Source organism: Manis javanica, chromosome 10, assembly GCF_040802235.1.
Source record: "Manis javanica isolate MJ-LG chromosome 10, MJ_LKY, whole genome shotgun sequence".
In the NCBI taxonomy this organism is placed as follows: domain Eukaryota; kingdom Metazoa; phylum Chordata; class Mammalia; order Pholidota; family Manidae; genus Manis; species Manis javanica.
Genome location: NC_133165.1, coordinates 26,625,174 through 26,652,412, shown reverse-complemented (window position 1 = coordinate 26,652,412; position 27,239 = coordinate 26,625,174). Strand labels below are relative to the sequence as shown.

The window sequence follows — 27,239 nt, the reverse complement described above, 5'->3', positions numbered from 1 at the left end:
TGGAGTCTGTCGTGATTTTTCCATTCTCATTTCTGATTATGTTGATTTGTGTTGACTCTCTTTTTCTCTTAATAAGTTTGGCTAGAGGCTTATCTATTTTGTTTATTTTCTCAAAGAACCAGCTCTTGGTTTCGTTGATTTTTGCTATTGTTTTATTCTTCTCAATTTTGTTTATTTCTTCTCTGATCTTTATTATGTCCCTCCTTCTGCTGACTTTAGGCCTCATTTGTTCTTCTTTTTCCATTTTCGATAATTGTGATGTTAGACTATTCATTTGGGATTGTTTTTCCTTCTTCAGGTGTGCCTGGATTGCTATATACTTTCCTCTTAAGACTGCTTTCGCTGCGTCCCACAGAAGTTGGGGCTTTGTGTTGTTGTTGTCATTTGTTTCTATATATTCCTTGATCTCTATTTTGATTTGTTCATTGATCCTTTGATTATTTAGAAGCATATTGTTAAGCCTCCATGTGTTTGTGAGCCTTTTTTTTTTTCTTTGTAGAATTTATTTCTAGTTTTATACCTTTGTGGTCTGAAAAATTGGTTGGTAGAATTTCAATATTTTGGAATTTATTGAAGCTCTTTTTGTGAGCTAGTATGTGGTCTATTCTGGAGAATGTTCCATGTGCACTTGAGAAGAATGTATATCCTGTTGCTTTTGGATGTAGAGTTCTATAGATGTCTGTTAGGTCCATCTGTTCTAGTGTGTTGTTCAGTGCCTGTGTGTCCTTACTTATTTTCTGCCCGGTGGATCTATCCTTTGGGGTGAGTGGTGTGTTGAAGTCTCCTAAAATGAATGCATTGCAGTCTATTTCCCTCTTTAGTTCTGTTATTATTTGTTTCACAAATGCTCATGCTCCTGTGTTGGTTGCATATATGTTTAGAATGGTTATATCTTCTTGTTGGACTGAGCCTTTATCATTATGTAGTGTCCTTCTTTATCTCTTGTTACTTTCTTTGTTTTGAAGTCTATTTTGTCTGATATTAGTACTGCAACCCCTGCTTTCTTCTCACTGTTGTTTGCCTGAAATATGTTTTTCCATCCCTTTACTTTTAGTCTGTGCTTGTCTTTGGGTTTGAGGTGAGTTTCTTGTAAGCAGCATATAGATGGGTCTTGCTTTTTTATCCATTCTATTACTCTGTGTCGTTTGATTGGTGCATTAAGTCCATTTACATTTAGGGTGACTATTGAGGAATATGTACTTATTGACATTGCAGGCTTTAGATTCGTGGTTACCAAAGGTTCAAGGTTAGCTTCTTTAGTATCTTACTGCCTAACTTACCTCGCTTACTGAGCTGTTATATACACTGTCTGGAGATTCTTTTCTTCTCTCCCTTCCTATTCCTCCTCCTCCATTCTTCATATGTTGTGTGTTTTGTTCTGTGCTCTTTTTAGGAGTGCTCCCATCTAGAGCAGTCCCTGTAGGATGCCCTGTAGAGGTGGTTTGTGGGAAGCAAATTCCCTCAGCTTTTGCTTGTGTGGAAATTGTTTAATCCCACCATCATGTTTAAATGATAGTCGTGCTGGATACAGTATCCTTGGTTCAAGGCCCTTCTGTTTCATTGCATTAAGTATATCATGCCATTCTCTTCTGGCCTGTAGGGTTTCTGTCGAGAAGTCTGATGTTAGCCTGATGGGTTTTCCTTTATAGGTGACCTTTTTCTCTCTAGCTGCCTTTTAAACTCTTTCTTTGTCCTTGATCCTTGCCATTTTAATTATTATGTGTCTTGGTGTTGTCTTCCTTCGATCCTTTCTATTGGGGGTTCTGTGTATTTCCGTGGTCTGTTCGATTATTTCCTCCCCCAGTTTGGGGAAGTTTTCAGCAATTATTTCTTCAAAGAGACTTTCTATCCCTTTTCCTCTTTCTTCTTCTTCTGGTACCCTTATAATATGAATATTATTCCTTTTGTATTGGTCACATAGTTCTCTTAGTGTTGTTTCATTCCTGGAGATCCTTTTATCTCTCTCTATGTCAGCTTCTATACATTCCTGTTCTCTGGTTTCTATTCCTTCAATGGCCTCTTGCATCTTATCCTTTCTGCTTATAAATCCTTCCAGGGATTGTTTCACTTCTGTGATCTCCTTCCTGACATCTGTGATCTCCCTCCGGACTTCATCCCATTGCTCTTGCATTTTTCTCTGCATCTCTGTCAGCATGTTCATGATTTTTATTTTGAATTCTTTTTCAGGAGGACTGTTTAGGTCTGTCTCCTTCTCAGGTGTTGTCTCTGTGATCTTTGTCTGCCTGTAGTTTTGCCTTTTCATGGTGATAGAGATAGTTTGCAGAGCTGGTATGAGTGACAGCTGGGAGAGCTTTCCTTCTTGTTGGTTTGTGGCCTTCCTCTCCTGGGAGAATAGCGACCTCTAGTGGCTTATGCTTGGCAGCTGTGCGCAGACAGGACTTCTGCTACCTGCCTGTTTGCATTGGAGTTTATCTCCGCTGTTGCTGTGGGCGTGGCCTGGCTGGGGCTGTTCCTCCAAAATGGTGGAGCCCCGTTGGAGGGGGAGTGGCTGGGAGGCTATTTATGTCCATAAGGGGCCTCTGTGCTCCCTGTTGCCCCGGGGATTAGAGTGCCCAGAGATCCCCAGATTCTGGGCCTCTGGTCTAAGTGTCCTGTCCTGCCCCTTTAAGACTTCCAAAAAGCACTCTCCAAACCAAAACAACAACAGCAACAACGAAAGAGGAAAAAAAAAAAAAGGAAATTTGTCCTCAGGTGCTGGTCCCAGGTACCCGCTCACCAGTCCTGCTGCCCTGCCTCCCTAGCACTAGGGTCCCTGTCCCTTCATGGCTTCCAATAAGCACTCGCAAAAAAAAAAAGGGGAAAACGCGCGATATTGTTTGTCCTCAGGCGCCGGTCCCAGGCACCCGCCCACCGGCCCTGCCCCCCTGCCTCCCTAGCACTGGGGTCCCTGTCCCCCTAAGGTCTCCAAAAAGCACTAGCCAAAAAGAAAAAAGAAGGGAGAAACATGCAATTTTCTGTCCGCCAGGCACCCGCCCACCGGTTTTGCTGCCCTGCCTCCCTGGTATTGGGGTCCCCCTCCCTCCAAGGCTTCCAAAAAGCACTCACCAAAAATAAGGCAAAAACGCGCGATTTTCTTTGTCCTCAGGCACCGGTTCCGGGCACCCGCTCACTGGTCCTGCCGCCCCGCCTCCCTGGCATTGGGGTCCCTGTCCCTTTAAGGCTTCCAAAATGCACTCGCCAAAAAAAAGAGAAAAAAAAAGGGAAAAATGCGCAATTTTCCCTGTCCCCAGGCGCCGGTCTCAGGCACCTGCTCACCGGTCCTGCCGCCCTGCCTCCCCACTACTGGGAGAAATGTGCGATTTTCTTTGTCCTCAGCCACCCGCCGGGCCGGCGCTTGTATCTTACTCCCTTCGCGAGGTGCTGGGTTCTTGCAGGTGTGGATGTGGTCTGGATGTTGTCCTGCGTCCTCTGGTCTCTATTTTAGGAAGAGTTTTCTTTGTTATATTTTCATAGATCTATGTGGTTTTGGGAGGAGATTTCCACTGCTCTACTCACACCGCCATCTTGGCTCCACCTCTACACTTGAGATATTTTTGCATAATTTTCACTACTATAAAAATTTAACCTGTACCAGAAGTTCTGAATTATCTTAAAGAGGCTTTAAGCAAATAGGATACTTCCTTTAACACAGATAGATATTACTGACAAATCTTCAGGGTGCATCATTTAAAAAAATAAACTATAATCTAATATATATCAGGTACTAGATCTAGATTAAATATATCTGTACTTGTAGACTTTTCTGTATTTATAACTGAAGTAAAAACACCATATCTCTGAAAATGTTTGTATCTGTCATATGGTTTTCTGTGGAGTTAGAGGAAAACCCACTTAGGAACTTAATAATTATGCCCATGCCACTGTACATAATAAGATGACATTGGGAGATGAAGACATTTACTAGAACAATTTTTAATGTTGATAACACCCAAACATCATCCTGTCTGCCTCAGATTGTAGATTCTCTGAGTGAGCTAGAGGCCTTAATGGAGAGAATGAAAAGGCTTCAGGAAGAAAGTGAAGAAGAGACATCTCAGGAAGAAATGACCACTCGTTTTGAGAAGGAGAAGAAAGAAAGTCTTTTTGTGGTTTCTGGAGATACTTTTCATTCATTTCCTCATTCAGGTGCTTTTTTATTTCAGTCTTTGCCTTTAGTCGTCCTTAGAACCTTGACAGACCACCTCTAGTATTTTTCCATGTGATTATGTAAAAGTGATTCTACTGGCATGTTCCTTTTATGTAATTCTCTTCCTCTGCCAGACCTTAGTGGTACTGCCTCCCCTCCTACGTTGGTGCATCTCTGAGTACATTTCAGACCCAGTTGAGAGGAACTTCTACCTTTGTGGTCCATATTCTATCCTGGATACGGTGTTATACAAAGCAGCCCAGTTGCCTATTAAGTTAGATAGGAATATTTTAAGTCATCCTACTTCTATAATTTTTTTAATGATAAGTGGAATACTGTTTCAACAGATGTAATTTTTTAAAAAGCTTTTGCTTTTTTGTGCGTGGGGAGTGTGTGGGAGTATTGTTCTCACACTGCTACTTTTCCAGATTCTAAAATTACATTGCACGTGCATTTGCATTTCTTTGGAGAAATCATTGTAATTTTATAAGTGTATTATTTGGGTCATTATATTAGGTTTGGAGAAATTCATTTTGTATTGAAAGCTAAGCTTCTTTACTCTTAAAAATGCATTTTTCAAATACTCTGAGAGACAATTGAAATAGGAGGGAAACTTTTCGATTATGACTAAAAAAGGTAACAAACATCACATGGGAAAGGTTATTAAAATAACACAGACTCAATAGAAAGCCTAAATCCTTCAAAGTCATCAATCTATATAATATTTATTCTTAAAATGAAGTTTCATTAGCTTAAAAGAGGGCTTCAAAATTACTAGTCTTAAGACTAGTCAGTCTCATAAATTCTGAGGGTAATCAGTTTGGCCGTAACTGGTATAATGTTAAACAGCGCGGAGCATTAGCTCTCAGAAGTTTTACCAGGAAGAAAATAAGAACCCTTATGTCCTTCCCCTGATGATCTTTTTTTATGGAAGGTTTTATCTACCAAATTGAGTATGTTAAGTAACAGTTTCTCAGAGCTTCTAAACAGCAGGAAATCCCAAATAAAGAAACCTGATGTTTCAGTTATTGGTTTAATATTTATTCTACAAAAATTTATTGAGTGCCCTATGTAGTCTCAGCATTGTGATAGGGATTAATGTTGTCAGGCTAAATAAGACATGATTCTTGCCCTTTGGGGGCTCTCGTTGCTAGTGGGAGAGAAAAAAATGATTACAATGCATAGCAGAATGTGAAGGGTATATGACTAGAAGAGGACCCTGAACCCAGTCTTGGTAGGGTGGATAGAAGAGGTCCTTGAGGAAGACTCCTGCAGCTGTTTGCTCTAAGCTAAGTCTTAGAGGCTTAAGTGCAAGAGAGTCAGGCAGTGGCTGGGAGACAGAGGAGTTGGTGGTCAATAGCATCCAAGCCTGAGCCAGGGCACAAAGACGGTGGATGCAGGAGCAAGTGGTTCTGTGTTGCTGTGGCATAAATCATGAGGTAGATAATGTGATGATGTGGCTAGTTAGGTCGATAAGAGGCCTTATCATGATGACCTTTCTACCCTAAGGAACATATATAAGCTGCCATATTTTGGACATTTGAGTTGAAATGTCTGTAAAACCTCCAGTCTGGAGATATCTACTTGTGTGCTTCTCAAACTTTAATGTGCATGTGAGTCACTAGCGAATCTTGCTGAGAAGCAGATTCGGATTCGGTCAGGCTGGGCTAGGACCTGACAGGCCACACACCTCATCACCGAGTGATGCCAGTGTTGCTAATCTGAAGAGCACGCTTGGAGTAACAAGGATAGAGCAGACAGTCTGAAGGTCAGGAGAGGGTTTTAACCTCAAGATAAAGTTTTGGAAGTTATCAGCATATAATTGGAAGTTAAAAGAGTTGATTATAAAAATCATGTGGTGAGAACAGATGAGACAAAGGAAAATCATGAGCCTAGGGTGAACCTTTTAGGTAAACCAATATTTAAAAATGTAAACTTTTATGAAGGTTAGTAATCTATTTGCTTTTAGACATTGATTTTTAAGAGTTTCTCTTAAGATCATTAGAGCTTGAAGAATAAACATGTTTTATTTCTTTAAGTTTTTTTATTTTTAGTATTGAAAATATATTTTGGGTCCCAGTCTCTATTCTCCCTTCTTGGGCCCCTGCTACCTTCTAAATTTTGACTAGCAAGTCCTGGGCCCTAGCCGGAAGTATATTCTAAACCTAACACAAGAGGCTGTATCATCTGTAAATCACTCACAGGAATAAATTATTTCATTATTTGTTTTTAACCTTTCTCAGTACTAATTTGCTGGTCACACAAAAATAACATAGAAAAATGAGCCAGTACAGTGGCTGATTGAGTCATTTTTTTATAGGCCTACCATGTTTCAAAATGAAACTAGAAATTTATCTTTTCCTATAAAAATATGTCTTGGTTTGACCAACATGATAAGCATTCCAGATTCCATGTAGATGTTCCACAAATAGTTTTTCAAGCCTTTCAAAGAAAATAAATGTTCAAAGGATTCTACCAGGGTAGTACTCTATAGCTTGGATAATAGTTAACCAGCTCTTATTATTTCTTGTTTTTCAAGTTAGAAAAGTGTTCCATTATTGTAACAGAGGATTTCTGTATTATGTTAGTAGCTACCTCTTAGGGACAGAAATGCAAATAGTATGCCAAATATTATTTCCTTTGAGACCAGACTTTGAAATATTTTAGACAAAATTAAAATTACAGTTTTAGATTTGTTGACCAGAACACTAATTTTGACATCTTTAAAAAAATTTTTTGGCTTCTTAAAAAATAAATTTCGGAAAAAAATATTTGTAGTTTAATAAAAGACCTTTGTACATTTCTTTCTGTGGACAAAATTGAGTAGAAATAGGTCTTGATTGACCCCTGATTTTTAAATGAGTGGATTTATTCATAGGACAAATTCCTTCCTCTTTGGCTAATTACTCTTTATTCTTCATATAAAAATGTTTGAAAGTCCCGTGAAAACATAAAAATGTATATAAGCAAAACAAAAACTATCATCGAAATCAAAGGTACCAGCTACATAATGGTCAACTCTAGTATCAGTATTTGCCAAGTGAAACCACCTGGTTGTACATGTAGGAAGAAAGAGCACTTGAAGAGAGAAACTGTTTTACAGAGTTTACTTATTGCTCACTGTTCCTGGTTCAATTTTACTTTGTAACGCACAAAACTCCTAGTTTTCATAGTAGTCTCAGGAGTTGCTACTACATTTTCAAATTTTGCTTCATTTCTTTTGATTATTATGTGATGGACTGAATTAAGGAAAACATAACTTTGTTCATAAATGTTAAGAGATAATGCACTGAAAACACCAGTTTTGTCCACAGAAAGAAAAGTCTCTATTTACTCAAATAGGGTGCTGGAGCACAAGGGACAACAGCGGCTGGGGGACAGACGGGGCAAGGGATGAGCCTGAGATTTCTCTTCAGAGAACTGAAAGTCACTTAAAAGCTTCAGATCAAATTAAGTAGTTTAACGTTTGCAAGTTTTCCACATTATGTTAAGCTAATCCACATTGTATTTCCTGTCGACCCTCATTCAGTACTGACAATGGTATTAGTAGTTGAGAGTTAGTTTGCTTATTCAGTGGATATTTCTTTCCATGTTAATGAAACAAAGAAAAAAATAAATATTAAGTATACCATAGTGGTATATAGTAAGTTCTCAACAAATGCCAGTCTCTTCTCTATATGTAATAGAGAAGGTATTTTAATAAGGTGTTTCCAAAGTTGGGTAGCTTGGCCACTTGATCTTTCCTTCTGTTATGAAGTATCTCATTTAGTCCATGGTAGCAACCTAAGGAAAAGTTAAAACTTGTGAGGAAAGAATACTTACTGCTAGGATTTTCATGGAATAACAAGAGATGAATGATAATTAAGGTACTATTAGTGTACCGGGTCTCTCAGATGAATTACTGTAACCTCTTGTTTTTTAAGCTTCTTAAGCTTAAAAATTATGTGTTAAAATTTATGTGTTAAAAATATGTTAAAAATTATGCTTTTTTATTATGCCATAAAATTTTTATTGACTATTAAACATTAAATTTAATATTGACTAAAATACTTATTAATATTGTACTTTGTATAGGAGCTAATTTTTTCATTTTAAAAACTATTCATTTTCTAGAGTAGAAGGGAGTAAATAAAGGTTACCCATACCCTTTTAGTGGTTGAAATAAGAAAAAATAATTATAAAGACAGACTAACCTGCAAAAAGAAAGTGAATTAGAAAATAGTTACCTTTAAATCAAATTAGCATTCAATAGGCATTTAAAGTTTTCTCAGTGGTAGATTTCTAATATTACCAAGTATGCAGAAGTCAGCTGTCTTAATATTATTCTAATCTTCCTATCTTCTTGAATGCCTCTTTCATAATGCTCTAATACCAGTACCATAAGCACATTGTTACTTCATAAGTTGCATACCTTTTTATTTTCATGTACACATAAAAGTGTACAAATCTTAGGTAGATAACTCAGTGAATTTTCACAAACTGAACTTTCCTGTTTAACACCCAGGTCAACCAAGAATAATATCCACACCCAAAAGGCTGCTTTCCTCCACATTGTGTTCCCTTGCCAGTCTTTCCCTGTATGCCTCTTTGTAGGCTAAAAATGAACTGTGCTGAACTAATTTTCACTATGAATACATCCAGATGGAATATACAATTTAAACAAAATCTGTCTTAATAAACTCAATTAAAGTGGCCTTTTACCTTCATGTCTTCTTTTCCCCACATCCCGCTTCATCCCCCAAAGAGACAAAAAAAAATGGCTATGCTTTATACTTGAAGACCTGTGCTATTTTCCTTTATTAAATAAGTTACAACTAGTGTATCAGTCCTTTGCTACTATTGTTTAGATATTTCCAGTTAGACAGTTTTTTTGCCTAGGATAACTATAGTTAAATGTTAACATTGCTAGTATTTTGTAATGAAATTGTATTCAAAACTTAAGCAATAGGTAGTTTATATGAATTTAAGCTATGTAGTTAATATTGTAACTTTGGAAATCCATGGAAAAGCTAAAAAGTGAAGCTGAAGCTGGAATTGTTTCATTGTTCTAGTTATGTACAATTTCCTTATTGCTAGATTGTTCCTTACTGTCCTTAGATTTTGAGTATGGCATGATTATAACGTCTGATGTCTCCCGATATATTGAAGACCCTGGTTTTGGGTATGAAGACTTTGCCAGACGAGGAGGAGAACATTTGCCAACATTCCAAGCTCAGGTATAAGATGCCTTTAATTCAGAGAAACTAGAGAATAAGTACTGTTGCTTTAACTGGGAAATGTTGAAATGTAAGTAAATTGATTTCTAAAGTTAGTAAGTCATCTTGATGGAGTGTATAAATCTTTTTATTTAACCTAGTTTTTGGCCTAATCTGATGTCCCAGCAGATAATTATTTCCAATGTTTTCCCCACTAAGAAGACAAAAGGAAGCTGTCTGCTTTACTCAGTTATTTGCATTAATACACTGTAGTTGTATAGTGTTCATGCCATTTTGTGGAGAGGAGCATGGAGGAAACCAACTGATATGGTCACATTTATAATAAGGTATTTTGTAATAAGATCACACACTAGTAGTTAAGGTATTTATGTAACCCACCCTCCCCCCCTCCCCCAAAAAATAGCCACAATAGTGATGTGGCTCCTAAAGAGAGAGTAAGTTTGAATCAAGACAGACTCCTTTGCACTGGTTTCAGATAATCTGCTAACTGTCCCTGTCATTGGGTAGGTTTGGTCACATAGGAATACTCCAAGGTCTTCTGGGGTCCTTCAGGTAAGAGCATAGTCTGCAGAGTCCCCAGCCACAGGAGAGGCCAGAGTCCAACCCCAGCACGCCAGACCTTGGACTCCATTGAGGAAACCACACGGTGCTCTGATCTGCAGACTGATGGGAAACGTTCTTAGTAAACCTACAAACTTAGAATTAAATTTGAAGTATCTTCAGTTGCTTGCTTCAGTAGTTATATTTAATAAAAACATAGAATTTAAGTAGAGAATGCCATTTTGTACTTGGATGAATCCTGTTCTTTCAGGACTACACCTGGGAAAATCACGGGTTCTCCCGGTGAACAGGCTTTATTCTGACATTGGACATCTTCTTGATGAAAAGTTTCGCATGGTCTACAATCTCACCTATAACACGATGGCCACCCATGAGGATGTGGACACAACCATGCTACACAGAGTTTATTTAACTATGCTCACTGTATGTTTGGAATCAGGTATGTTTGCTGTGGAAGCGGTCCTCTGCACTGCCAAAGGAAAATCCTGACATGGATCTACTTCTGTCCTGGTTAGGGGTATACAGTTCTGGGGAGAAAATATTACATGCAGACTTCTGATTTTAAAAATTAATTCCATTTTATAGAAAAGCATTCTTTTTAATTTTATTTTGGTATCATTAATCTACAATTACATGAAGGACATTATGTTTACTAGGCTCCCCCCTTCACCAAGTCCCCCCCACATCCCCATTCACAGTCACTGTCCATCAACATAGTAAGATGCTGTAAAATCACTATTTGTCTTCTCTGTGTTGCACAGCCCTCCCCATGCCCCGCCACACTATACAGAAAAGCATTTTTCTTTAATTATTTTGAATCTTAACATGTACATGTGAATACAGTGGTATGGATTTACCAAGAAGGGGAAAAAATAATCAGTAATCAGTGGGGATAAAGTAGAATCAGACTGAATTTGAGAATCCTTCCTGAAAGAATCGACAGCTAATAAACAGACACTGAGTCCCGCTAGATCACTGTAGTAAGTGCTGGTTGCTTTGTTGGTTTATTTATTATTTTTGAAGGAATGGTAATTATAAATAAAACTAAGCTCTCGTGAACCTTCCATCAGAACACAAAAACAAAACTACCCATCAGTATAAATTAATGGCCTTTAAGTTTAGAAAATAAGCAATGAAAGGACAGTGAGTAAATGAGTGCATGAAATTGAATGGTCTAATCAACAAGGCAAGCTCTTTTTGAAGAATGTACCTTTTTGAGCTAGAGTGTAAAGGATTTTATGGAGATAGATTTTCAGAAAGGAAATTCTCAGTTATGAATATATTCAATTTGACTCTGTACTGTATCCTTTCTGAGAGAGTATCAGAAAGCCTTAATGGAATGGAATTAGATTTGTTAAGTAAAGTATTTTCTATAACTTTAACTTAAAAAAGAAATTTACTGAACAATCAACTAATAATGAAACATTCTGCATAAAAGACGCTATTAATGTGGTTAAGTTACAGCTATTAGACCATTTACCATCTTAGACAATAAGTTATCACAGAATCCTCACATTTTAAAAACATTGTACTTACCTAATTAAGAAAAATAAATACTAATAGAGTTTAATTCAGTTGTGACAAATATTATATTCAAGATAGTAAATCACATGTCGTGGTTATATTTATCAGTAGGATGCTACTAAATAAAGCCTATATAAAATCCTTGAGATAACTGTAATGGGGTTTATGGGGGGGACTTGGTGAAGGGGAGACCCTAGTAAACAAAATGTTCTTCATGTAATTGTAGATTAATGATAACAAAAAAAAATCCTTGCGATAACTTTTTTTTAACTAAGCATTATGTTTGGGATAAAAATTAACTGAAAATGTGGAAGTGAATCCCACAAGCTCTCACTACTTTTACCCTCCTGTCTGCCTCTCTAGCCATTTCCTCTGCTGTCCTTTCTGTTAATATGGATGAACTGTCTGCTCCTGTGCACTTGGGCACAAAATCCCATCTCCCCTCATCTTCTGAAGGTCCTTATTCTAGCGATTCTACCTTCTTTCTCCTTCATAATCAACTTTACTCCTTATTGGATCTTTCCCATCAGTATGGAAACATGCTATTTCTTTCGTCTTAAAAAATAAGTCCTTTCTAATTTATTTTATAACTGGAATTATGTATCTCTTTATCCCTTTCACCTATTTCACCCATCCACCAACTCCCCACCCCTATAACCACCACCAGTTTGTTCTCTGTGTTTATGAGTCTATTTCTGTTTTGTTTGTTTGTTTTTAGATTCCACATAAAAGTGAAATTATATGGTAAAAAAAAAAAATAAGTCCTTTCTTTACTCTTCTTTTCCCTCCAATTGTTGCCTCATTTTTATGCTCCCATGCACAGCATATCTCTTTGAAAAAATGTTACATATTTACCGTCCCTATTTTCTCATCTCCCATTCCCTCTGGAACCCACTATCCTGTCAGGCTTTTACTCCTTCCTACCTTGCCAAAAAACCTTGGCAGTGAGGTAGCCAGTGACCTTTGTGTAGCTACTCCGGCGTCAGCCCTTGGTTCTCACTTTCCCTGACGAGTCAGCGGCATTGGACAGTTAACTACTCCCTCTTCTTGGAACGTTTGACTCCTGCCTTACTTAGGGCTGGACCCTGGAGCCCCTTCTCCTGATACTCGCCCAGGTGTCAGCCTCTCAGAGACGCCCTCCTGCCCACCCTGTCACAACCACAGCTGCTCTCTTCCCGACTTCCTGTGCCCTCTGCTCTCCTTAGCGGTTACTGCCGCTGACATAGTATAGGGTTGTCTTTTTAATTTTTTTTTTTTCTCCGGTAGAATTTAAATTCCATGAGACCAGGGATTTTTGTCTTACTTTGTTCAGTAGTTATCACCAGTTTGCAGAAGAGTACCAGAAGGTACATGGCATATGACAGTCACTCAGTATTTGTTAGATGAGTTAATGAGTGAGCTTTTGGTATTTAATTACTAGATAATAAAAGTCTCAGTATAACTTTAGAAAATTTTATTTTGTCATTATAAAGCTGTTGTCACCTTGCTCATAGGTACAATGACTATGATTATGGAGAAGTTAATCAATTACTTGAACAAGCCTGAAGGTTTACATTAAGACAGTGACCTGCTATCCTGAGAAAACTACCAAGCACATGTATGATAGTTACTGGCATCAGTTCAAACACTCAGAAAAGGTATGTTTCAGGACCAGACATTTTACCATAGATAAATGTTCAATATAATTAGCAATGATTATGAAAAACGATACAGGGAAATATTGATAAATTAGTGCCATTATGAAAGTGGCATCAGCTAGCCATCTGTTTACTTTTATGTTACTAAATTTAGGTTTATTGAATATTAACTAAATTTTGGTTATGTTTTGTCCAATGTGGTATATAAAGTTTAGTATTGACCTTTGAAAGATTAGACCCAAATATTGATATTTTTGAAGTACATTTGTGAAGGCGTCTATCATTCTAACGATTAATAAAAATCAAGCCTACTGAGATGTTGTTAGATGTAATTGTATCTTGGCTCAGAAGGCATATCCATTTAGAGATTCGTTAACTCTAGCCATTAGAGTTAACAGAACAATAGTTTCTCATTCTGATTGGGTAATTTAGTATTTTGACAATATAATGCAAGACCTTTGAGCCAAATATATTATTTATTATGTCAGAATATTTCTTTGGATGAAATATATTAGAATTATTATTTAGGACCTAAAAAGTGTTACACATCTTTACCAACATTACAGTATAAGAATTGACTCTAAATCCTAGGTATTGACCTGTTAGTCCAAGAATCTTCCATTTATAACATAGTGCCCAAGCTTCAGAGTAAGAAAATCTTTTTAGGGTCCTAATATTCACTAATTAACTTGACAGAGAATGTTATGGCCTCAAAATCTAACAGATGTTTTTAAGTCTTAGAGCTGATCACACATCAGATAAATACCCATTTTATCTCCACCATGTTTCCTTGATGGATCTTTATGTCCTACTTACATATTTGCACTAGATTTTCTTCCTTTACTAGGTTTTATCTAGAAATATTCTCTTAACTCAAGAGATTATATCCAACAATAAACCCAACCTGTAGAAAGTTACCAGAATAATTTAAATATAATAGCAAAACATATTTCTTTATAATAAAGTTTGAAAATATGTGGGTATTAATTTTAACCTATCAACTCAGAGTATCCCAAAAAATGTTAGGTGCTTATTCACAGCGTTATCTAAATGAGTCTCAGGAACCTTAGGCTATGCATATCTAATGAGTACTGGACACTAACCACAAATTGCTTTAAGCTTTAAATTTCCACCTTAGTATCTTTCAAGTAAACAGTAAAAAATACTTTTAAAGACCTTCCCAAGGAATAAGCATAGGCTATAAGAAATATAGAGATGATTTTCAGTCATATAAAATTTTACAACTGGAAGAAAATATAATTTATAGGAAAATTGTAATTTATAAACATTTTTATTTTATAAACTCAAAAGACTGATTGGCTTTACAAAACCCATGTTCTAAAAATAATTGCTGGAATTTTTAAGACTTTCAGGGTCGTTCATCAAATGCTCACAAGAGCCATTTTTGATAAATACTGTTAAGAGTGTTACATCACGTACATGGATCCATTGTTTTCATAGTCAGTAACAGAGTTAAAATTTTCTGTTAAAAGAGTTCCCACAAAGATTTCATTTTAGATTTACTTGTTATATAAGACTTAACTTTTTTTCTCTCATGAAAGAATCATGGAGTAGTGTTGTGTTAATATTCCCCTTCCATTTACCATCCTTTTCTGGTACAACACATGAGGTTTCTTTCTTTTATCACGTACTTGCATAAATATGCCCAGGCATTTGTGTTTGTACGTGTGTCTGTCTATATATACATGAAAACCTTGTGAATGCCTGGTATCTGAAAAAAAGTAAATATTTTTCAGTTATGTTTATAACGGTCACTAAATTAAAATTTTCATTTTTAGGTTCACGTAAATTTACTTTCATGGAAGCACGGATGCAAGCTGATCTTCTTTATGCTCTTCGTGCCATAACTCGGCATTTGACCTGAAGCATCACCCAGGGAAAATGTCGTATGTGTGTAAAGACCTTTCACATAAGATAATACATGAGAAGCTGTGATGTAATATCAAAAATTATTCAGTTCTCTAGTGTCGAAGTTTAGCCGTTTTTTTTTTTTTGGCGGCTCTAATGTGCAATGATGTGTTTTAATTTTCTTGATGCTTAACATTACTAACAACTGAAAAAATAATACCGAGGAGCACTACTTTACATTGTTTATGGTTGGATTTTTGGATAGTGGTCATAAATAACAAACCATGAACCTGGTTTGTTAATGCTTAACTTGAGCATTTTGGGGTTTGTGTGTGTGTGTATTTTCTTCATTCCTTTTTTTTCTCCAAATAAGGAAAAGCGCTTACAATTACTCAAGTAATTATCTTTCAGATATTAGAATTCAGCAAAGAATGATCTCTTCTGGCCATCCTAAAACTTTACTGTTCTGTCTTAAATCTGGTGGAGTAAGCGGCCTAGGCGCCGTCGGGTAGCGTCCTGGGAGGGCGGCGGGGCCGGAGCTGCTCCGGCGGCCGGGGGGAGCGGGGCCTGGCGCCGCCCGGGCGCCTGAGGGCGCTGCCCGCGGAGAGTCGGGCCTCCCTCCGGCGCCCACGCGCCACCCGAGACGTGCTCCGCCGCCGCCCACGTGGGGCCGAGGGGCCGTGCCAGGGCTCCGAGCGCGGGAGGAGGGACCGGCCACCACGGCTTCCGGCCCGCGGGCTCCGCGTCCCCTTCCGGCGCGGGAGGAAGCGGGCCGCGCGCAGCCGCCGAGGGGAGAGGCGGCGCTGGGGCCGCGGTGATAGGGCAGCGCGGCGGCGTCCGGCCCCACCCTTACCCGCCACGGGGAGCGTAGAGGGCCTCGGGCTCGGGGCCGCCCCCGCTCAGGCCTCCACCCCTGAGGTTCCCGACGCACAGCCCGCCGCGCTCGGCTCGGGGACGCTTCCTGCGGGGGAAACAGGCAGCCGCCCGATCCGTCGGAGGGAGGCAGCGCCGCCCGCGACTTCCCCTGCGCGAGTCGGGCCCGCGCGTGACCCTCCTCCGCAGCCTCTTCCGGGGGAGCACCTGTCCGCTGTCAGGTCACGCACCTCAGGCAGGTCCCCACAGTGGTGGGACAGGGTCTCGACCCTGGCCGTTTTACACAAGTTACATACGTGTGTGTGTGTGTAAATTTTTCCCCTTTCTACTACCCAGGGTTGGGAGTTGGTACCATTGTGGCACCGTCCTCTTTCCATCTAGGACTCCAGACTGCGGCTGGCATTGCTTGACTCCGGTGTTTCCATATGCCCCAGCAAATGCCCTCCCCGCCCCGCCTCCACCTGCTCCCTCTTTCTCTGCCCCCCTGCCTGGTTGGCTGGCCGCACTCAGGGTCACAGTGTGACCGAGGAGGCCTGGCCTCCAATGCCCCCTGCCTCCTCGTGTGGTTCTGAGAAGACAGTGCCTTCCAATCGGATGTGCCTCCGGAATGGTCCCCTGCCCCGGGGCCCTGGCCCACCAGCCCTCCGGCAGTGCTCCGCCAGTGTCTGCCTGCGCTGCCAAGACCTGGGAGGACCGAGGGCCTCCCCCCTTCTGCAGCCGGGCGGGGACTGCAGAAGCCCTGTGGATAGCGGTCACCTCCCCCCGACTTGCGGCACCTGTAGGTGTCCGCGCCGGCCAGAGGCGGTCCCCGACCGATGATAACCGCCAAAGCCGCAGAGCGGTGGGCGCTCGTTGTGGGGCCACCGACGGCCCACAGGCCAGAAGCACAAACTGAATGCCGCCTTCCACGAGTACCAGCGTGGGGGTGGTGGCTATTTGGCGGAAGGCAGAAAATGAGGTGCGTGTGCCACAGCTGCATGCAGGTTCCCCTCACACGCCTCCCTTTTCTGTGTTCGTCCTCTATCTGCGCTGGCTGTGAATCACTTCTTGCCAAATTACCTCAGTACAGATGGGAAGTTTAATTTATTTGAGGGAGGCCTCTATGCCATACAGGTACCAATAGTCACAAAAAAAGTATTGAATTAAATAAATAAAAATAAAACACCCAGTGCTGGGTTACTAATCCATGCAAAATTTGTACCCCCTGATGGGCCCTGTGTGTTTAGACCCAGCAAATGCAAGCCCAGGGTGATAATATGTGAGGTTCATGGACCTTGAGGCAGGATGATGAAGTGAAAATGTGTAAGTCCTGGTTCTGACACTAGCTGTGTGATCTTGAACTGGTTACTCAGCCTCTCTGAGCTTCAAACATTTTCCACAAAAACCAGAATAATTCTTTATCTTGGCAAAGTCGTTGTGAATGAAGAGTAAATTAATAATGTACTTAAAATGTCCTATTATGTAGGAAGTGCTCAGTAAGTATTCAATTCATTGTTGAAAATTGTGTTGGAAATGAAGCCAAAAATGATTTCTGTGATCATACGTCAAAAACCTCTGGAAAGACAGTCCCCTCAGAGATCTTCAGGCACTCCAGGCAGGATCTGGAGATGCTGAGAAAGGGGAAAGAGAAGGTAGAATGAGGACTAAGGGCTCAGGAACTTATTTCCTGTTGGTTTCTCAGTTTGGGTGCAGAGAAGGGACACACGGTGTTCCCGCAGCCTGAGTATGTTCTAGTCTCCTTTCCCTCTTCCCTTCACCCCTTTTTCCTTCTCTCTTCGGTTTCCTCCCGAACTCATGGGATCTCAGTTAGTCCTATGAATCTCAGTTTCCTCATCTGGAAACCCAGTAATCAGCTTAATTCATAGGGTTGTGATAAGGATTAAGTGAGATATCATAGTCAGTAAATCAGTCCTGTTTCCCTTACGGTATCTCATTTCTTCCTCTTCTCTGCTGACCTCTAATTCTCCCTGCTTCTCCTTCTTCCAGTCCTCCACAAAGACTGAAGGTGAGGCTGAATCAGGCACAGATATGAGGGGTGCGTCTGGGAAACGTGAGGTTTCCGCCCTCTTTGGGCAGCACGCTTTGCAGATGACTGTCCTGATTGACTGCTAATACTTTATCAGCCTGTGATCTCCCACCACTGGCCTCTAGGCGTGAATACTTACTGAATTACTGACTTTTAGGAACTCCTCCTTGAGGTTGGTCACAATTTGGAATCCAAGAGTAAATAGATTCAATACTGTAAGTTGATTAGATTTGGAGCCATTCCTAAACTCAGCAACATTAAAAATGTACCAGCCTTCACTGAGGGGCTCCTGGGCAGGCTGTCCGTAGGGGCTCGCACTGCTGTTCATATTAGCGCTCTGGGCCTAGAGATCTGTCTTCTCCTTCTGAGGACTGTCTAGGCCCTGAGTGCCCCAGTCTGCTAGGAAAGGCCCTCCTAGTCCTGAGTCAGGGCTGGTGCCCTCACACGTCAGTGGTGCCTCCCCTCTCTGATGCTGCTGCCCTTTACAGTTCAATCTGGACTGAGTGCTTGAAGCGTTTGTCTACTCAACAGCCATTTACTGTGATGCCTGCCGCGGGGGCATGGGATGGCAAGAAAGGTCCAGAGCCCTTGCTCCCTATTCAGGATAACCCTGAAGGACTGTCCCAGCTCTCCATGGGCCTGCTGACTTCTTAAGTGCGGCTACATCGCCGTCCACCTCCTTTACCTGATTCTGAGCCTTTTACCGTCCCTTACAGGTGGTGTCCCTAAGAACATCCCATTAACTTCCTTCATGCTCACCTCCTCTCAGCCTGATTCCTGGGAAGCCCAGCCTACAGCATGGAGCTGTGTGGGAAACACATAGAAGGTGGACTGAGCCATACTTGTGTTTAAACCCTGGTTCCAATACTTACTGGCTGTGTGACTTTTGACAAGTTTTTAACCACTCTAAACTTCACTTTTTATTTGGAAGACGTGGATTATTGTGAAGATTAAATGAGTTTGTATGTAGTGTATAACTGCCTGGACCACTGAAGCATCTCAACAAATGCTAGTTCTTCCTTTCATAATATTTCTCAAACATGACCTCCCAAATCCTACTAGAAGTTACATTTCTAGTTCATAAATTTAATTTATGTTTTCATATTATTGCAAATAATACTGCATCTTTAAAACAAGTGACTCATTATTAAAGTTTTAGAATACTGTCTTAAATGAAGCATACTGGTAAAGAAATCAGAGGGAATGTGGACTTGGTTGACCTTAAGAAAGTGAGCTGACCATTTGATCTGGCTAATTGTTGCAAAACTCCCTCGCCTGTAGAATGCACTGTTAATACTATGTTCTTATGACGGATGGTAAGTCATTTAAATGCCTACAGGAGTATTTTGCAGCCCAACTGCTCTTCTGAAATGACCTTGCCATTCCTCCCTTCCCAGGTGGGGTCTGATTCCCCTCCCCTTGCATCTGGGCTGGACTCTGTGACTTGTTTGTCCATCTGAACGTGGCAGAAGCAGTGTTCTAGGACTTCAGACACTAGATCACATGAGGCTCCGTCGTTTTGTCTGGGTCTCTTGTCGGGCTCCCTGTGAGGGGCCCAAGCGTGTGGAGAGCCCGTGGTGTAAGTGTCCGCTTCAGTCGGCATCGTCCCACAGCCCGTGGCCAGTCAAGTGAGGACGTTGTCTTGGACATCCAGTCCACTGAGTCTTCTGAACTCTGCAGTCCCAGCCAGCACCAGACTGCACCCCCAGAGACCCCCTGTGCCCAGCCAACCCACAAACCATAGTTGTCGGCCAGCTCCAGGTCCTCTCCCTCCTTGGGCCCTGGCTTCTGCTCATGTGTCCTCTGTACCGATTTGTACTTTGAGTGGCAGTGCTCAGGCTCTTTGCCTTCCTGCTCCATATCCTGAAGGTGGCTATTTATGCCTCCACTTCCCCATCTCTGCCCATACTGACCTTTACCAAGGAAGGTGGGCTTTGCCTGGCACTTGAGCAGGACAGGTGGGCTCCTTGAAGACCGTGCCCAGATGTTCACCCCTGCGGCCCCAGGTCCTAGAGCAATGAAGGAGAAGAGGAGGAGGAGAAAGAAAAGAAAACAACCAAAAAATGCAGCCCATCATGTGTGGGTTCAGAAAAATGCCAAAGATTCCTTTAATTCAAGTTCCTTTCAAACAGCAACAGTGTAAGCTGCTTTCTCAAGCTTCACAAGCAACACTAGTTTTTAATAGGCTGGGGTTTTAATAGGTGGTGAAACCAGTTTTTTGTTTTTTGTTTTTTGTTTTTATCCCAGAAGAGTTCACTGGGCAAGTAGTTAATAGCTGCTACAATTTATGAGCTATCACTGTTTCCCACACATTATTTTATGGCTTCTTGAAACTATCTTTAAAAACATGTCACACACCATGAGCTTCACAAAAATAAAGGGGTTAGAATTTTTATTTTAAATGGTTAACATAAGTTCTGTGTCACATCTGAGAAAGCTCTTGTCTTTGCTTAAGAAACAGAGAGTCTAACCACCCCCACCCCGCACCCCGCACCCCCACCTCCCCGGGCAGTGCGCACAGCCATCTGAAGTCTCAGCCTGACCCACCTGCCGAGGGCCCTGCCTGTTCCTCACAGGAACTGGGCACTGGAGCACTTTCCCTGCCCTGTACTCATAAATCAGATCCCTGCTTCTCCTTGTCTTCCTCCTTATTTGATATGTTGTCCCTTGTTTGTTTTTATTAATGTTTCTTTGCCTGCCTGTAAGTGTAGTTTTAATATAACAATACAGGCTCTTTTATTTAGCAGTTTAATATGTTTTTTTGTTGTTGCTGCAATGTTATTCATACCACTGTGGGTTTGTGTGCAAAGTCTGTGTAACGAGTTCTGGAGATACAGCGATTCCCTATACAAAATCACCAAAACTTTCCTGTGGAGGAAAAAAACAGGAAATCAGAAGGAAGAAAACTTGGTGCGGAAAGGCAGGGTTTTTCATCTGGAAGAAAGGGAGGCATGTTTCCAGGATCTTTACTGAACCCTGGGGACTTCCCAGTTGGGAGTCAGGAATCACTGTGTACTCTTGGTGGGAAGCCTTCTGAGAGGCTGGAGTGAAAGCCAGAAGCTGTGGGATGAACCGGAAGCTGGCGGGCCTCAGAGCCCAGGCTGACCTGAGGAGTGGCGGTGGGTGGACTTCTGGGCCTGGGTGTGAAGGATGAATCCCAGGAGTTGGTGATGGATTTCCAATGCCAAGACTAGACTGAAGAGCTGGAGGTAACAGAGTAGCGCAGGGAGCTCTGAGGGTGTAGGACCACCTGGGAGGTGGGAGCAAGCATTCACAGCAGTGATGGCCAAGGGGGAGTCATTTATCAGGAAGAGTGGAGCCCTCACAGCAGGAGGTGACATGGTGGCTTCTCCCTCTTGAAATGGGAATGGAGGGGAAAGTACCCACTGTGTCCAAAACTTCCTGGCCAGCCTGTCTGCTTGACACCTTGAAAGAGACAGGATTTTGGGACTCAGTGGCCATCAGTGGGAACTTCAGGTACCCGTATGAGGGTTCAATCCTCTGTTCCTGAGCAGCAATGAAGCGATGGCAGGGCATGGTGCCCTGGGCAGCCTCTCCATAGTCAATCTGGAAGAGAAAGAGGATCTGGAGCCCATAGATAAATTTCTCTGCTTGGTTATTTTATAGCTCAGAGTGCTGGTTTTCCTTCATATCTTCATCTTCACCATGACCCTGTCCAGAACTGGCTGGGCTGCAGACCCCTTGGCTGATCCCTGGACCATTCGGTTTGCTCTTTCCTGCGGGCATGTGTAGGTAACTCATCTTCTTGTTTGAAGAGTCATATAGAACTGGCATTTATTAACCCCAAGTTTTTGTTCAGAAAATGCAAAATCTTGTTGACACCAGTGGTCTTTATGGCCAAATTCCACAGATGCTCTCTCTGCTGCTAGTTGTTCCCTGAGGAGGAGGATACCCCCAGATTCCGGTCTTGCAGCTACTGATTGCTTTCTCCCCCAATGCTGGTATTTACTCTCCTTTGGGAGTGACTGATGAGAGGGTCCTCAGCCTCCCATAAAGGAGACTTGATGGAGGCTTTTTCTGCTCTCTCACTGTTTTTGGTTCCGGGCAGGAAATGATGGACAGTAAAAGACCAGACTGGAGAATCATGGCAGGTCCTCCTGCTTGCGAGGAAGTATATCTGCGGAGTCCAGAGCCTTCTTGAACTGACGTGTACCTGAACAGTGACGGTTGGTTCCCCTGCTGGGGGGAGACAGGTCTGGAAAGTTGTGATTACCTCTCCTTGGCAGAGAGGAATATGGGAAATGTTGATATGTTCTCCTTGTGTGCATTTTTGCTGAGAAGTTCAGAGCCCTCCTGGACTGAGATGTGTCTGGAGGGTCATGATGGCCCCTTCTTGGTGGAGATTCTAAGGTGTTCTGCTGAGCCTTCCTAAAATGAGAAAGATCTGGGAAGTCATTACACCCTCCTAGAGAGAGGTGGACCCATGGAGCTGTGACAGGAACGCCTGTGGGAGGTCAGATCTTCATTCTTGCCTCCATTTGCCCAAAAGGGCTCCATGTTCTTTCCCACCTGTCTTACCGTCTTCCTCATCCTCCTTCCCCAGTGTGAGGGTGAAGGCGACTCACATTATGAGCAGCTTATGCCATGTTGCACATCCTTCATCCCCCTGCCACTGCCTCTTCCCGGCATCGGCTGCTTTTCACAGCACTTGCAGTTGAATCTGAAGCCCCTACAGGCACCAAGGACAAGTGACACTTCACATGCATGCCCACTGAGAGTGGCAGAGCGACTGACTGCCAGGGTAGGAGCATGTTGGCCTTCTGTGCCTTAGTGGGCAGGGAGAAGCAACCACTGGAGAGTGTCCCAGTTCTTCAGGGTGCAAGGCAGGCTGGTGTCACGAGCAAGCTTCAAGGGGAATGCAGCACGGTGAGGGGACACCTGGGGTCTCACACCTTTGGGAAATGTACTCAGTCCTGAAGGGGATGACCTTTGTATTTTGTTTTGTTTTGTTTTAAGCAGTGCAGCTAATGGGATTAAATTTAGCCATAATCACAGTGTTTACTATATCCAGCTAAACCTATTATTTGGACATTGTCCAAGTGATTGATTAGTATGCTCATTCAAGGGATAGAATATTTGTGTAATGGTTAGGAATAAAATTGTTTTCAGGAATAAGATCTGCTGACATTTTTAAGTAATCAAAAAAATCTAAATAAATCCTGAGAGTTTCTTTACTGATCATTTTTTGCATTTTCATTCTATCCAAAATACTGTCTCCCTCAGTGGGGCTGCACATAGGTGCTCGCTGCTGAACAGTCAATGTCTTCTTTGCTCTTTTTACTGACTGACTCTGTTGACACCAACCATCTAAAATTGTTTTTATTCTGCCTTATAAAGAAGGCAATGTCATGTCCTTACATAATATTAGCATTTGGAGAAATGCATATACAGTATGTAATTTCTCAGAGTAATTCTGAGATTCAGTCCTTATATAAGTGTACTGAAAAGATGTATGCTGATCATCAGAGCACCTTATCTTCCTTGTCCAACCCAATACCTTGAAACCGGCTGTGAAGAGCAGTGAGAAACAAATGATTCTCCAGGGATGGACATGGAACGTGCCGCCTGTGAGCCCCTGGAACAGCGGCAGCAGCTGCAGCCGGATCCCACAGCCTGCCTCGCCAGCCTGCCTGGGGGCGGGAGGGAGGAGGAGGCCAAGCACACACGGCTGCATAACAGAGGCTATTTAGGAAGCACTTTCTTCGTGCCCAGCAATGGCAAAGCACCTCTCATCTGCCTTCTCACTCTCACAACACAATACTAGCCGACAGTAAATGAGTCATTCTCCAGGGTCACGTTGTTCTGGGAACATGTAAATAAACAAGCTACGAGACAAAGGCGCACAGTGAAGTGATCAGAGGGTCAGCTTTGACCGTGAGTTACTTGAAGATGGTTCCTCATCTGACTTAATTTTATCTCTGCAGACAGAGACACTGGAAGGCTCAGCTGACGTTTCTGGGCAGTGGCTAAACATGCCTCGTGGCTGAAGGGAGCAAGAGAGGATTTAGGAGATAGCTCAGCCTGCCAGTGGAGCCAGAGTCCTTGGTCCTCCTCAAAAGAAGATAGGATTTTCTCTGCAATGGGTCTAGGCCAGGGGCTATACAGTTTTCCATCTGGACCAATTTGCTATGAAACGGGCAAGGCTATGAGATTCCCCAAGTCTTCCCTGGGCACATCCCTCTTTGTTGAAATCCAGCCCCAAAATATTCAGGGTCCCTAGAATGCTCAAGATCAGTGCTACTCTATCTTCATTTTCCTGTAGATGACTCTTCAGTCAGGAATGAAGCACCTGCCTGGGGATGTAGACTCCCATTCTACAACCTCACCCCTAAGCAGAGTGGCTGCATACAACTGTAAATCAGAGACCCTTATTAAAAATAAGTGTTTTCAATGGAATACTACTCAGCCATAAGAAGTGGAAAAATCCAACCATTTGCAGCAACATGGATGGAGCTGGAGAGGATTATGCTCAGTGAAATAAACCAAGCGGTGAAAGAGAAATACCAAATGATTTCACTCATCTGAGGAGTATAGGAACAAAGGAAAAACTGAAGGAACAAAACAGCAGCGGAATTACAGAACCCAAAAATGGACTAACAGGTACCAAAGGGAAAGGAACTGGGGAGGATGGGTGGGCAGGGAGGGATAAGGGGGGGGAGAAGAAGGGGGGTATTAAGATTAGCATGCATGGGGGGGAGGGAGAAAGGGGAGGGTGGGCTGCACAACACAGAGAGGACAAGTAGTGACTCTACAACATTTTGCTAAGCTGATGGACAGTAACCGTAATGTGGTTGTTAGGGGGGACCTGATATAGGGGAGAGCATAGTAAACATAGTATTCTTCATGTAAGTATAGATTAAAAATTTAAAAAAAAAGAAAGAAAGAAAGAAAGAAAAGAGGGATTACTCCTTGATAGGATAAAACTATTGGTAAATCAAAGATCAACGCATGCTTTAAATATCCTTAATGTTGATCACTTAAAGGGTGTCAGATGATCAGCTATGGAGGTACTCTTTTCTGATAATATTCCTTTCTCTTAATAAAAAAAAAAAAAAAGCAGTTACTGTGTGCTGACCTCCAATGAGTTCTGCACAGTGGTATAGAGGGCATGTCAAAGTGTGGGCAAAGGGTCTGTTTGTTTCTATGCAGAAGATCAAGGCCTAGCTTGGATACCCAGAAAATGAACTAAGATACGATATGAGGAGGAGCTTCCGGCATCAGCACTCTCTGGAGGACTTGTGCTGGGGGATGATCATCAAAAAGCCTGCACAGGGATCCGGATGATGCTGCGGGTGTGGCTGCATCCAGCCCACCATCTCCTGGACTTGCCATTGGAATGAGGAGGGAGATGTCTAGGCTGGCATGTGCATACAGTGAGACAACGAATTTGACCGGATCTGTACTGTTGGAACTCAACTAGGAGTTGGGAGGGGTGCAAGGTGTAGCACTCCAAAATCTTATGACTATAGACTATCTACGGTTAAAAGAACATATGGGATGTGAACAGATCCCAGAAATGGGCTGCTTTAATTTATCTGATTTCTCTCAGACTGTTCAAGTACAGTTGGACAATATCCATCATATCATACACAAATTTTCACAAATGCCTAGGGTGCCTAAATGGTTTTCTTGGCTTCACTGGAGATGGATGGTAATTATAGATTTGCTTTGTTTATGTCACCATATTCCTATTATGTTAATATGTGTGTGCAAATTAGTTAGTAGTTTAAAACCTATACATGCTTAAGGTACTCTACAAGAAGATATGTCAAAGAAATAATCAATCCTCCCAGGTTTCCTTCCATATGCTACATCTGTAGCTTTTCTTCTTTCTTCCTAATTACAACCCTTAAATAGAATTCGTGCCTCATATCGAATTTACCGAGTATCATAATTCCTCCAGGTGGTAAAGATACCTCGAGACAAGTGCTGGGCATAGAAGCCACAGGGCATAAATCTGCAAAGAAGTAAAAAGCTAACCTTTGCAAACAATATGGCTTCTCTCTCACTTACCAACTTTACATTTCCCTGTATGGCCCCGGAAGATGACTGGTTAGCCAGAGACGGGTAAGATTCCTCAAGGGAGGAACAACCTAAGACAGGCACAGTCGCAGGGGGGCCATCAGGTGAGAATTTGGGGATCAACAGAGGTGAGGCTCAGAACCTCACCCCCCCTGCTTTGAGAGAAATCTTCTGCATCCGTGGATGTCTTGCTGCCCTTGTCTAGCCTGGATTAATACTTAGTCCATAGGCACACACCTGATCATCTGATCATCTACATTTGCCCTCTTACAGCACTAAACTATGTTTTCTACCTTTATCTTGCATCTACCTACCACTTCAGCATTTTATTAAAAATAAAAATAATAATAATAGGAGAAATGTGGGATCAACATATAAATCAAGTACAAAAATCAAATGAATATTCATATTTGACCTGATTGTTTATAGGTCATAATGCGTGATCAAAACCGAAAGTTTCTGTGATGAATGCCCTTGTACTGTTCACCATGTAAGAATTTATTCACTATGTAAGAATTCGTTCACCATGTAAGAACTTGTTCATTATGCTTCAGAAGATTGGAGACTGATGAGAATTAGGCTTGAGATGGATTAATGATTGTACATTGAGCATTGACCCCCCTATACTGAATTTTATTGTTGTTAACAACCATTTGACCAATAAATATGAGAGATGCCCTCTCAAAAAAAAAAAAATAAGTGTTTTTTCTTACTTTTTTTTTTTTGGTATCATTAATCTACAATTACATGAAGAACATTATGTTTACTAGGCTCCCCCCTTCAGCCCGTTCCCCCCACATACTCCTTCACAGTCACTGTCCATCTGCATGTAAGATGCTATAAAATCACTACTTGTCTTCTCTGTGTTGCACAGCCCTCCCCATGCCCCCCGTGCACTATACATGCTAATCGTAATGCCCTCTTTCTTTTTTCCTGCCCTTATCCCTCCCTTCCCACCCATCCTCCCCAGTCCCTTTCCCTTTGGTAACTATTAGTCCATTCTTGGGTTCTGTGATTCTGCTGCTGTTTTGGTCCTTGAGTTTTCCTTTGTTCTTATACTCCACAGATGAGTGAAATCATTTGGTACTTGTCTTTCTCCACCTGGCTTGTTTCACTGAGCATAATACCCTCTAGCTCCATCCATGTTGTTCCAAATGGTAGGATCTGTTTTTTTCTTATGGCTGAGTAATATTCCATTGTGTATATGTACCACATCTTCTTTATCCATTCATCTACTGATGAACATTTAAGTTGCTTCCATATCTTGGCTATTATAAATAGTGCAGTGATAAACATAGGGGTGCATCTGTCCTTTTCAAACTGGAGTGCTGCATTCTTAGGGT

The 27,239-nt window shown here is 41.8% G+C and overlaps 1 protein-coding gene and 1 pseudogene across 1 annotated transcript; both read left to right on the top strand.

The window, feature by feature from the left end:
• Positions 1 to 15,268, top strand: part of LOC108398737 (sestrin-3-like) — a 60,437-nt pseudogene extending 45,169 nt beyond the window's left edge.
• Positions 14,988 to 16,573, top strand: LOC140843847 (uncharacterized). The gene is made up of 3 exons (XM_073214260.1): positions 14,988 to 14,992; positions 15,467 to 16,062; positions 16,164 to 16,573. Exons 1-3 carry the CDS (start codon positions 14,988 to 14,990, stop codon positions 16,235 to 16,237), a joined length of 675 nt encoding a protein of 224 aa, XP_073070361.1. The 3' UTR covers positions 16,238 to 16,573.
• The last annotated feature ends 10,666 nt before the right edge of the window (positions 16,574 to 27,239 follow it).